Source organism: Pleurodeles waltl, chromosome 5 (assembly GCF_031143425.1).
Source record: "Pleurodeles waltl isolate 20211129_DDA chromosome 5, aPleWal1.hap1.20221129, whole genome shotgun sequence".
NCBI classification, from domain to species: domain Eukaryota; kingdom Metazoa; phylum Chordata; class Amphibia; order Caudata; family Salamandridae; genus Pleurodeles; species Pleurodeles waltl.
The window spans coordinates 1168638573-1168651186 of NC_090444.1; the positions used below are offsets into that span (position 1 = coordinate 1168638573).

General features: G+C 46.1%; 1 protein-coding gene across 3 annotated transcripts in view; it reads right to left on the reverse strand.

The window, feature by feature from the left end:
* TBC1D32 (TBC1 domain family member 32) overlaps positions 1-12614 on the reverse strand; it is an 804546-nt gene that overhangs the window by 364865 nt on the left and 427067 nt on the right. For all 3 annotated transcript variants that reach the window (XM_069235394.1, XM_069235395.1, XM_069235396.1), the window contains one exon: positions 6788-6910. In XM_069235394.1, the coding sequence (XP_069091495.1) occupies positions 6788-6910 (123 nt within the window). The remainder of the gene's footprint in view (positions 1-6787; positions 6911-12614) is intronic.

Genomic DNA, 12614 nt, shown 5'->3' on the forward strand with positions numbered 1-12614 from the left:
AGATGTGCTCACTAACATTTCCTCAATTGTGGCAATTTCAAGGCGCTCTGAAAACTGCATACAATACTGCCTGACGTAATAATGATACACCGTGCAACATCTTGTAAAATAATGTGTATAGCACTTTACAACACTAATTTCTATATCAGACGAAAACCTCTTCAGCGAAAGAGCAACCGGTGACCCTCTGTAGATCACATAACAGGAACTACAGGTCTACAAATGCTGTTCTTAGAAGTTAATTGTATTTCCATCCACAGAAGCAGAATGCAAGCATGCGAGACTCTACAAGACAGGTTTTCATTATAAACCTTGATTTAATATTCTAAGGGGCCTATTGGCAAAGTAATATGCTTGGAGAACTCTATGTACTCTTACGTCTTTTTGAAATGGCCAAAATACAACTAAAATTGGACTATTGGGAGAATATTCATACAGAGAAATGAGCATGCCCTATTTGCACTTTTAGTAGTAGAATGTTTCCAGCAGGGAGTAACAGCGACTACAATGCCGCCCTCATTAAGCCCGAGGCCTGTGAATATTCATGAGATTTAAGAGAGTTGGAGGCCCCTCACCACAACCTACATAAGGTCCCTAAAGGACTTTGGGGGTCATTCTGACCCTGGCGGTCCAAGACCGCCAGGGCCACGGATGACTGAAGCACCGGCAACAGGCTGGCGGTGCTTCATTGCCCATTCCGCCGCGGTCGGAAAACCGGGTCCGGCGGTTTCCCGCTGGATTTCCCCCGGCTGGGCGAATCCTCCATGGTGGCGCTGCAAGCAGCGCCGCCATGGGGATTCTTACCCCCTTCCCACCACCCTGTTTCTGGCGGTTTTTACCGCCAGGAACAGGATGGTGGGAACGGGTGTCCTGGGGCCCCTGGGGGCCCCTGCACTGCCCATGCCACTGGCATGGGCAGTGCAGGGGCCCCCTAACAGGGCCCCAGCCTGCTTTTCACTGTCTGCTATGCAGACAGTGAAAAGCGCGACGGGTGCAACTGCACCCGTCGCACACCTGCAACACCGCCGGCTCCATTCGGAGCCGGCTTCTGTGTTGCAGGCCCCTTTCCCGCTGGGCCGGCGGGCGCTACCTTAGGTAGCGCCCAGCGTGAAAGTTAGAATGGCCCCAGCGGTCTTCTGACCGCGGACGGCCAACTGGCGGTTCCCGCCTGGCGGGCGGCAACTGCCGCCCGCCAATGTTGGAATGAGGGCCTTTAAGTGAGCCAGGTCCCTCCGAGTCCCAGACCTAGTAGTAATTAAAACCAGACTTTGAAACAGGTACCTATCGGACCCTTTACTCATGTCCTTAACTTTACTGGTAAAAATACAGATTGATATCTGAACATTGAATGTAAAACATGTTAAGGTAATGTATGGTAGAGATTTAGTTCCAGATTATTTCTTTACATGTTTTATTTATTCTTAAATCACAAGATTGAATCCCAACAGAAGATCCAGGAAGGGGTTATAACCCTTCTTGATTCTGACTTGCATTGGTTGACCGGATGCAGATGGAGACAGACGCTAGCGGTCCGATATTTAGAAGGTTGAAGTCCCCTTGTGTGTTGCTACAGACTCTATGTTTGCAACTTGTTGTATTATTTTACAACAGTGAGTCCTGATGATGGTCTGACAGACCTCTGACTGCCACCACAGTCTGAAACGTTGACATTACCTTCTCATTTGACAAGCTGAATTGAAAGTTCATGATATTGCTTGAACTGGGACTGAAAACCAGGCACTTATTGTGCAGGACTGTGTCAAGAGAAAGGGTTATAACCCCTTCTGGGATCTTCTGTTGGGATTCAATCCCAGGATGTATGGGGGTTATATACAGTGTTGTTGTATATGAGATGGACATTTGTTGTACATCTTTTGAACTTCCTGAATCCTTTTAATAGTACGGAGTTGTCTTATTCATTAATTGAAGACTGGATCATATGTACACAAACCATATCTAAATAATTCATCTAGGAGCATTTTTAAGGGAGACATTGTCACTGCCCAGTTCCTAGGGGAATACTGGGTTGCCCCTAAGTGTGTTTACTTTTAGAAGTTGGCATTTTCCTGCCTGAGCCATTTGGTGCTTTCAGCCTGTCTCTGGGTCACATGAGTCGGTGTAATTGACAGTTGGTCTTTGTGTATTCCTCCAAGACAGCTACACACAATTGAGAGCTTAGGTGTGCCATCACTGGCAGGATGAGAGGGCAGAGTTGGGCACAGCCCTATTTCCACCTGAATAGGCTGTGTTCTGCCTTCACACAAAGGATTGCATACTGACTGTAGTTAGTCTGGAGCGGTGGCAGGGGAGGAAGGAAACCTGAGCACTTAAAAGGAAATCCTCTAGAATTTTCTCCCTCTTCAAAGAAGGCACAGGTATAAATTTTGGACCCCAGACACCAACTCTTCAGTACACTTTTGGACCTATGAAAGACTCTGCCAGGAAGAAGGACTGCTTTGCTGAAAGAACTCCAGCCCTGCTGTGCTGACCTGTTGCCCTGCTGCCAGCTTGCTTTGGTGAGAAGGACTGGACCTGCAACCTGTAACCAGGACCACCAGAGTGATTCCACAGTCTAGTCGCTTATAACCAGCACCTAGATTCTGCAACTGTGAGTCCTATCCTGCAAAGGGGTGCCATTCGAGTCCTGGACTCTTGGAAGTAGGCCTGAAGATGCTCTGCCAGGCCATCTGTGGATCTAGCAGAACCAACACATCTTCTCTGCTGCACCGTGCAACCCCGAACAGAACCAATGCATTGTCTGCTGCATGGACTTTCCCAACACCATGAGTTTGCCTCGCAGCCCCATTGGAAATGCTGCTGCGTAATGCATTCTCAACGCAGGCCCTCGCATCGCAAACCCCTCAATAGCAACCGTGACAGCAACGTAGGACTTCACATTGCAAGCCTGCAACTTCTTCGGAACCAGCAGATGCACAACACATCCTCGACGCAGTGCCTTGCACTGCAAGCCCTCTCATCGAAGGCCTACTCGACGATGAAGCAGAACCTTACATCACAGTCTTGTAGCTCCCTGGAACCGATGCAGGGTGACCCTTCTCCAACCTGGATCTCACATCACCTTGACTGTGCGACGCATCCTTGAAGCTCTACCATGCAATGCTCCACAACCAGGATTTAAGGTACTCTTGTTCAGCAGGCCCTTAGCTGACCTGCACTCCACCACTGTCAGCCTGAACTTGTGACTTTGTCCCAGTTCGGTGTGACATGATAACCACAGTTGGCTCTTCATACATTTTGATGGTATTTTCACTTAAATCTATAAAATTGCATATCTCTAGTTCTACTGATTGGACGTTTGTTGTTCTGGTCTTGTTTTATTTATTACATTTTGCTCTATCTTTACAATCTGGTGTGGGATTTTTGTGTGTTCTGCTGTCACTTTGCTACTGTTTGAAGTGTTGCACAAATACTTACATATTGCCTCTAAGTTATCTAAGTTACACCTGGCTGCTCTTTGCCAAGCTACCCAAGGGTTGAACACAGATTAATGTAGGGTTTGCTTGTGACTTCACCCTGACAAGGATTGTGGTTCCTGCTTGAGTAGCGTTTCAACCCCCTCAACCAGTGGCCTAATTTCTTACTATGGCCCTCATTATGCATTGGCGGGCGGTGGAGTGTGCCCATTAATGTCATTCCCTATCAGACCACACAGGCGGCCTGAGTCCTGCCGGCCCTAATTTGAGTTTCCCGTTGGGCCAGCCGGCGGAAACAGTGTTTCCGCATGCCGGCCAACCGTGGAACAGGGCCTTAACATTGCAGTCGGCTCCTAATGGAGACGACGGCAATGTGGGGGTGCAGTATCATCTGTTGCGCATTCCACTGCCCATAATTCGGGCAGTGGAATATGCGAATGGGCTGTGTATGAGGGCCCCTGCACTGCCCATGCCAAGTGTATGGGCAGTGCAGGAGCCCCCAGCCACATCCCACCCTCTCAAGTTCCCCATTCTGCCAACCTTTCCATGGTGGTGTAAACAGACATGGACAGGCTGGCGGATTTGGACTCATAATCCCCATGGCGCCCGCTAATGTCATTCCGCTATCAGACCACACGGGCGGCCTGAGTCCTGCTGGCCCTAATTTGAGCTTCCCGCTGGGCCGGCGGGCGGAAACAGTGTTTCCGCACGCCGGCCAAGCATGAAACAGGGCCTTAACATTGCAGTCGGCTCCTAATGGAGACAGCGGCAATGTGACGGTCAGCAGCACCCGTTGCGCATTCCATTGCTCGTAATTCGGGCAGTGGAATGCGCGATGGGGCTGTGCATGGGGGCCCCTGCACTGCCAATGCTAAGTGCATGGGCAGTGCAGGGGCCCCCAACCACACTCCCCCCCTCAGGTCCCCCATTCCGCCAGCCTTTCTATGGCAGTGTAAACCGACATGGACAGGCTGGCGGATGTGGACTCATAATCCCCAAGGCAGCGCTGCTCTGGCAGATTACAACCACCGGGACCACCAGGCTGCAGGCTGGTGGCAGACTGGGGGTGTCGGCGGTTGGACCGTGGTGGCTCCGTCACAGTCATAATGTGGCAGACGGACCGCCACGACCGCGGAGGTCCGACTGCCACCGTGACCCTGCTGGTCTAGTGACCGCCAGGTTCATAATGACCCCCAATGTAAAACACAGAGTTAACATAACAGGGATTTTTGAAGCATTCTGAAGACCACTACCTCTTCCACAGGCCTCATTAATGTTTAAAACACAGTTTAACAATTTCGGAATTGAAATGTTTTCAAAATTATTCACTACGGCGGACCCAAGCGACCTGAAGAACTTCCGCCCCATCTCGCTCCTCCCCTTCCCTGCCAAATTCATAGAGAAGACCGTCAACAAGCAGCTTACCAACTTCCTTGAAGACAACAACCTTCTCGACCCCTCTCAGTCCTGATTCCGAGCCAACCACAGCACAGAAACCGCCCTCATCTCAGTCACAGACGACATCAGAACCCTGATGGACAACGGAGAAACAGTCGCCCTCATCCTCCTAGACCTCTCGGCTGCCTTCGACACCGTCTGCCACCACACCCTAATAACCTGCCTCCGCTCCACCGGGATTCAAGGACAGGCCCTAGACTGGATCACCTCCTTCCTCTCCAACCGCTCCTAAAGAGTCTACCTCCCACCTTTTCGCTCAGACCCCACCAAGATCATCTGCGGCGTCCCACAAGGCTCCTCGCTCAGCCCGACTCTCTTCAATGTCTACATGAGCCCCCTCGCCGACATCATATGCAAACACAGCATCATCATCACCTCCTACGCCGACGACACTCAGCTGATACTTTCCCTCACCAAGGACCCCACCAGCGCCAAGACCAACCTGCAAGATGAAATGAATGAAGTCGCAGACTGGATGAAACTCAGCCATCTGAAACTGAACTCAGACAAAACGGAAGTCCTCATCCTCAGAAACACCCCGACCGCCTGGGACGACTCCTGGTGGCCCACGTCCCTTGGCACCGCACCAATCCCCTCAGACCACGCACGCAACCTCGGTTTCATCCTGGACCCACTTCTCACCATGACCAAACAAGTCAACGCTGTATCATCCTCCTGCTTCCTCACCCTCCGCATGCTCCGAAAGATCTTCCATTGGATCCCCGCCGACACCAGAAAGACCGTGACCCCACGCCCTCGTCACGAGCTGCCTGGACTACGGCAACACCCTATACGCCGGAACCACCGCTAAACTCCAGAAACGTCTGCAACGAATTCAAAACACCTCCCCCGCCTCATCCTCAACATACCCCGCAACAGCCACATCTCCGCCCACTTGAGACACCTGCACTGGCTTCCCATCAGCAAAAGGATCACCTTCCGACTCCTCACCCACGCCACAACGCCCTCCACAACAAGGGACCTGAATACCTCAACCGCCACCTCAGCTTCTACACTCCCACCCGTCTTCTTCGCTCCACCAGCCTCGCTCTCACCGCCGTCCCTCGCATCCGCCGCTCCACGGCGGGTTAGAGGTCCTTCTCCTACCTGGCGGCCAAGACTTGGAACTCCCTCCCCACCTTCCTCAGGACCACCCAGGACCACTCCGCATTCCGGAGACTACTCAAGACCTGGCTTTTCGAGCAGCAGTAACCCCTTCCCCCTAGCGCCTTGAGACCCGCACTGATGAGTAGCGCGCTTTATAAAAGTTTATGATTTGATTTGATTTGATTGGTATTACTCATTTACCTTAAACAGCTAACAACCACTGGCAAAGCCAGCAGTCCTAACTGGTTTTAGGTGAATGTCAGTTGTTGTAGTATATATCTGGATGAACTATCGGAAAGCTCAGAGAGGCGTCAAACTACTCAGAAATATAGTTTACATGTTTACGCCATGCCCTGAGTTACACAGACCACGTCTGTTTTAGAGACCCTTCACTTTTTTCATCCCGCTTAAAGCCCTGCATCCCCATCATTTTACGACACGCTTCTGGTCTTGAACCGACTGACAAAGGCAGGAAGATTATGTAAAAGAGTATCACTGCTTCCCATGCTCAAAGGCTTTTGGAAATTGGTGGTTGTACTTAAAAATAAGGTTAAAGACAAGTATTTTACATTAAGTCATTCCCACAAGTAAAGCAAGGGGCGTGGTGCAAAACTTTACAGTTCTAGTCAATATTTTCTCACACGTTCATCATATAATCAGCCACTAATAATAACATACTGAATAATCCTTATAGTTACCATGTTAAAAACATTTGAATTTAAATGTAAAAATGCACCACATTCACAGACCTGCCTCAAGAAATAAATGTCTGATTAAGGGTTACTTACCCAGGACCTACAGGGTATTCGATGACATTTTCTTTTTGTGCAATCATGAGAATCTCTGAAACTTTGTATTGCGCCTCTAAAAGCAGCAGAGTATCCAAATTGCAACACAAAACACTAAGTAACCTAAGGAAAGAAAAAGAGAGCAAACTAAATCATTGAACAAGGTGCTTGCCTACCCACCAGTGCACATTAACGATCACAAAGATATATTTAAAGCAACTCACAGCCTACAATGAAAAATATGAAGTGTATCACAACGCAATGGCACTCTACGCTGAACACTGAAGTAAATATGTAAAGTCAACATTTCCAAGGCTGTCTTTGGAAGCATCAATACGGCTAAAGTAACAGCTTGTGTGTTAATACAACTAGAGTAACAATTTGTGTGTCATGTACATGTTTGAAGTGTGCTGATATCTTTAGTCCTTTTCTCTTGTGACGCATTGTCTAGTGACGCCATCAAGATGTGGTAATATTGTTAAATGCATAAGTCACCGTGTTTTCATTACCTAGAGCATTTTTAGAAAAGAACATATTTAGCTTTCACATGCACAGAGCTTGCACTGTGCTTGTGAAATCTATTGTATTTAATATAAATCTTAAAGGGGGCTCACAACCCGCCCTTGCTTTCCTTGCTTTTCATCGGTTCCTGTGCTTGCCACTTACTTTTCTTTTGTTTCAGCACTATGTCTTGCATTTACCAATGCTTGTTGCTCGTCTGTTTGCTCTTATCAGTGACCCGCTTTGGTTTTAGAACTTCTTTTCTTATTTGATTTACTACTTTACACATAGTGCTAACCCCAAAGAAGGTCTCAGAGTGCTTCACAGGCACAGAAAGATGAAGTGCATTGCACAGAAACAATGTATGTTGTGCCTCCCACCAAGACATGAACCCTGACCGCAACGGCACTCACCAGTCCCCCCACAGGACCAAAGGAGGCACCCACTCTAGTGTTCCCTTTTGTGGCATAGGCCAGTGCTTATTATTGAAAATTACAGCAGCGTCTAAACCAACGAATGCTCATGACGCATGACATTAGACCGTGAGTAATGTCACTGCATATTCCTCTTGCATGCACACTGCCCTAGACTGCTTTCTTTAACAGTGCACCTTTCAGTTTGCTTCTGATGCATTGTGTGATGTCAGCCAGATTAGGTTTTCCCTGTGTTTTTTTTGTCTGCCTGGCACTCTGGTGCATTGTGGTGGGAGAATCGATATCTCTTTCAGCTAAATTTAAATAAAATTGGCTTGGCTTCAAATGGGCCAAATTATTGTTGCATGTTAAATGTAATGCTGCAGTGTTGCTGTGCACTGTCTTGTCTGCTGGGTTTCTTGATGATGAGGTTTACATGTCTTTTCAATGTGCAGTTTTTGTCACATTGTACTGTGAAAGAAAATGAGCAGATGCCTCCATTAACATGATGACTCGGCTAACGTAATGCAACCATGCTACAAGTCATTGTTTGCATAGGTTAGTCTGCTTGTTGGAATTCTGTTTCTATGTTGTTTTTTAGACTCATGAAAGGGAACATATGTCACAGGCATGTCATCAACATTGTAGCATACAAATTGCAAAACGTAGGTTGATAATAGAGAAAAAAGTTTAATGATTTGTAAAGCCTTGAATTTGGAATCATTCACCATACCATGGTCGAGATACTTTGGTTTATCTCACGGTTCATGGCTCGGTGGACATTGTCATTTTTCGAATTATGCAAAAAATCACCCTGACATTTATATTCCTAGTACCTTTTATTTAAAAAAATCACATTTCAAATATTTGGAATTATTCCATTTATGTCTATTCTAGTTTCCGAGAGGACAATAATATATACTATTAGATAGTCTTTCTGAAATATCTTTTAGCAGAACCAGGCATAGCTATCAACCAAACAATTGATGTTTTTGATCTGATGGCATGTTTTAATCAGAATACATTATTTAGTATCTTGTATGATAGTAGGAATCCCAGATGTATTGCTGACCTTATGGACCTAATCACAACTTTAAGATTTAATTAATTAACATACCTTTCACCTACTCTCAGAGTCCGCGCAATCTGCACACTCGCCCACAATTTACTCTGCACAGTCACCCTGACATTGCGCTGGCAGTCAGATACTGCTCATCCATCACCCACATAGTGCTGACTCTGCACTCACACAACATTGACATACCTCTCATCCAGCACTCACATCCATATTATCCTCCACCTACACATCTCACCCTGAACTCCAACCGTTCATCCTCCACTTATACTATTGACATACTGCTCTCCCTATAATAGCACACCTCTTACCTCGTACAGAGTAACATTTCTCACCCTGCATACTCACACTATTTTCATTCTGAACTGAATAGACATCAACCACCATGCATTCAGGCACTTTCAACCTGCACTCAGTCACTTATCAACCTTCATTCATGCACCACTCACCCTGCACCGAGAGAAGTCACCTTGCACTCATACACTGCTCCTGCACCTTTTATTATTAATCCCATAGGCCAAACCTAATGCATTTATCAATCCTTGTAAAGTTTGCAGGTACTGGGTTTCAGCTCAGAGGATCAGTCTTAAGGAGTCAGGCCTGGATTGATGGATACTAAGCAACAGGGTTCCGGTTGACTTTACCAGGTCAGTCTCTACCTCCCTCAGGTTTCTTCCTGGTGGCCAACAGATAATTAACCTACTCTTGGTGCATTTAAAAGTTAAAATGTTTTTATGTTTACTTTGTAAGAAGCTTCTATCAGGCACCTTTTCAATCATTATACTTGGATAAATGTAAAGACTACAGGACACATCATTATACTGAGCACAGTAATAAATCTATTTTCAGATAAGTAGGTGGGTGCAGGTGCTTTCAGTCGGGTATGGTGAGGTGTCTGTTGGATTTCAAAATGTTTTTTTTTACATAAACACAGTCAAAAACGCACACGCAATCTCTCAATCTACTTTGAAAGTGAAAATGATGGGTTGTTTACAAAATATTGTGTTTCTCTCATGCAGTATTGCTACCATTTCGCATTCCTCTCCCTTTCCACTGCTCCTTAACCCCTTCGCTGCCAGGCCTTTTTCCCTTCCTGTGCCAAGCCTCTTTTTGGCTATTTGTGGTAGTTCGTGCTTAGGCCCTTATAACTTTTTGTTAACATAAGATATCCATGCCAAATTTGCATCCCTCTTTACAACATCCTAGAGATTCTACAGGTGCCCAGAGTTTGTGGGTTTCCCTGGAGGAGACCAAGAAATTAGCCAAAATACATCTCAAATTTCATTTTTTTTTTTTTAACAAAATGGGAAAAGAGGGCTGCAGAAGAAAGCATGTGTTTTTTTCCCCTGAAAACGGCATCAACAAAGGGTTTGCGGTGCTAAAGTCACCATCTTCCCAGTTTTCAGGAACACGCACACTTGAATTAGAAAAACACATTTTTCAACACAATTTTGGCATTTTACTGGGACATTCCCCATTTTTACTATTTTTTGTGTTTTCAGCCTTCTTCCAGTTAGTGACAGAAATGGGTGTGAAACCAATGCTGGGTCCTGGACAGCTAAACATTTCTGAAAAGTAGACAAAATTCTGAATTTAGCAAGGGGTCATTTGTGTAGATCCTTCAGGGTTTTCAGAAAGTAACAGCTAAAATAAACAAATATTGAAATTAAGGTGAAAAAAAGAGCCATTTCTGTCCACGTTTTCTTCTATTCCTTTTTCCAGCTATGGCAGATTTTTTAAAGCAATATACCGTTAGGTCTACTGGACTCTTCTGGTTGCGGGGATATATAGGGCTTGTAGGTTCATCAAGAACCCTAGGTACCCTGAGCCAATAAAGGAGCTGCACCTTGCAATGGGTTTTCATTTCATACAGGATATACAGCAATTAATTTGGTGAAATGTAAAGAGTGAAAAATAGGTATCCAGAAAACCTTTGTATTTCCAAAATAGGCACAAGAGAAGGTGTTGAGAAGCAGTGGTTATCTGCATATCTCTGAATCCCGGGGTCCCCATACTAGCATGTGAATTACTGGGCATTTCTCAAATAAATGTCTTTTTTACACACTGTCTTAAATTTGGAAGGAAAAAAATGTAGAGAAAGACAAGGGGCAATAACACTTGTTCTTCTATTCTGTGTTCCCCTAAGTCTCCCGATAAAAATAGTACCTCACCTGTGTGGGTAGGCCTAATGTCCGTGACAGGAAATGAACATGGTCAACTTACATTTTTACACTGAAATCTGACATGTTTTTGGAAAGTGCTTAGCTGTGGATTTTGGCCTCTAGCTCAGCCGGCAGCTAGGGAAACCTACCAAACCTGTGCATTTTCTAAAACTAGACACCTAGTGGAATCCAGGATGGGTGTGACTTGTTGGGCTCTCACCAGGTTCTGTTACCCAGAATCCTTTGCAAACGTCAAAATGTGGCAAAAAAAACCAAAACATTTTTCCTCACATTTTGGTAATAGAAAGATCTGGAATCTGAGAGGAGCCACAAATTCCCTTCCACCCAGCATTCCTCCAAGTCTCCCGATACAAATGGTACCTCACTTGTGTTGGTAGGCCCACTGCCCGTGACAGGAAATGCCCCAAAACGCAACATGGACACATCAAGTTTTTACATTGACAACTGACATGTTTTTTTGGAAAGTGCCTAGCTGTGGATTTTGGTCTGTAGCTCATCCGGCACCTAGGAAAACCCAGCTAACATGGATATTTCTGAAAACTAGACACCTCGGGGAACCCAGGATGGGGGAACTTGTGGTGCTCTCACCAGTTTCTGTAACCCAGAATCCTTAGCAAACCTCAAAATTTGGCCCCAAAAAAAAGGCTTTTTCCTTACATTTCGGTGCTGCAAAGTACTGGAATCTGAGGGGAGCCACAAACTTCCTTCTACCCAACATTCCACCACATCTCCCGATAAAAATGGTACTTCACTTGTGTGGGTAGGCCTAGTGCCCACGACAGGAAATGCCCCAAAACACTATGTGGACACATCAAAATTATCAAATACAAAACTACCTGTTTTTGCTGGGGACAGCTGCGTTTTTGGTCCTGGGCTCAGCAGCCATTTAGGGAAACCTACCAAACCCAGACATTTCTGAAAACTAGACGCCCAAGGGAGTCCAGGGAGGTGTGACTTGTGTGGATCCCCCAATGTTTTCTTACCCTGAATCCTCAGCAAACCTCAGATTTAGCTAACAAAAATCACATTGTCCCTATATTTCTGTGTGGGATCCCCGCACTGGCACAAAACGTTCCCCTCGGTCTCCTGATAACAATGATACCTCACTTGTGTAGGTGGGCCAAGTGCCTGTTACAGGGAAGAAACAATAACATGTCGAAATTGAGGGGGAATCAAAGCAGGTCCAAAAGGGAAGTTTGGGGAAAAAAACGTTTTTAGGCTGACAAGTGGGGCCGAATTTCTATCCGTATAGATGAGACTATGCTGGGTGGTAGGAATTTTGTGGATTCCTGCAGATTCCGGAAGGTTCCATCACAAAAATGTGGGAAAAATGTGTGATTTTAAGCAAAGTTGGAGGTCTGCATTGAATTGTGGATGAGAAAGTGGTGTGGGGTGCATGTGAAGCACACCACCCTAGACTCACCCAGATGTTTAGTTTCAGATGTATTAGGGCTTGTAGACTTTTCTACATTGCAGCGTCCTAAAGTCCAAAAAGTGCAGCCCTCGCGATACCAAGTCGGACGATTTTGAGAGTTAGAGAAACGCTCATGGCCCAAATGTAAAACCAAAACCCAAAATAATCAAATGTCCTCTTGCTTGCCATTCGGATAAGATCTTTTAGTGTGTAGGGGGTGAGCTGAAAGACTGTTACTCCC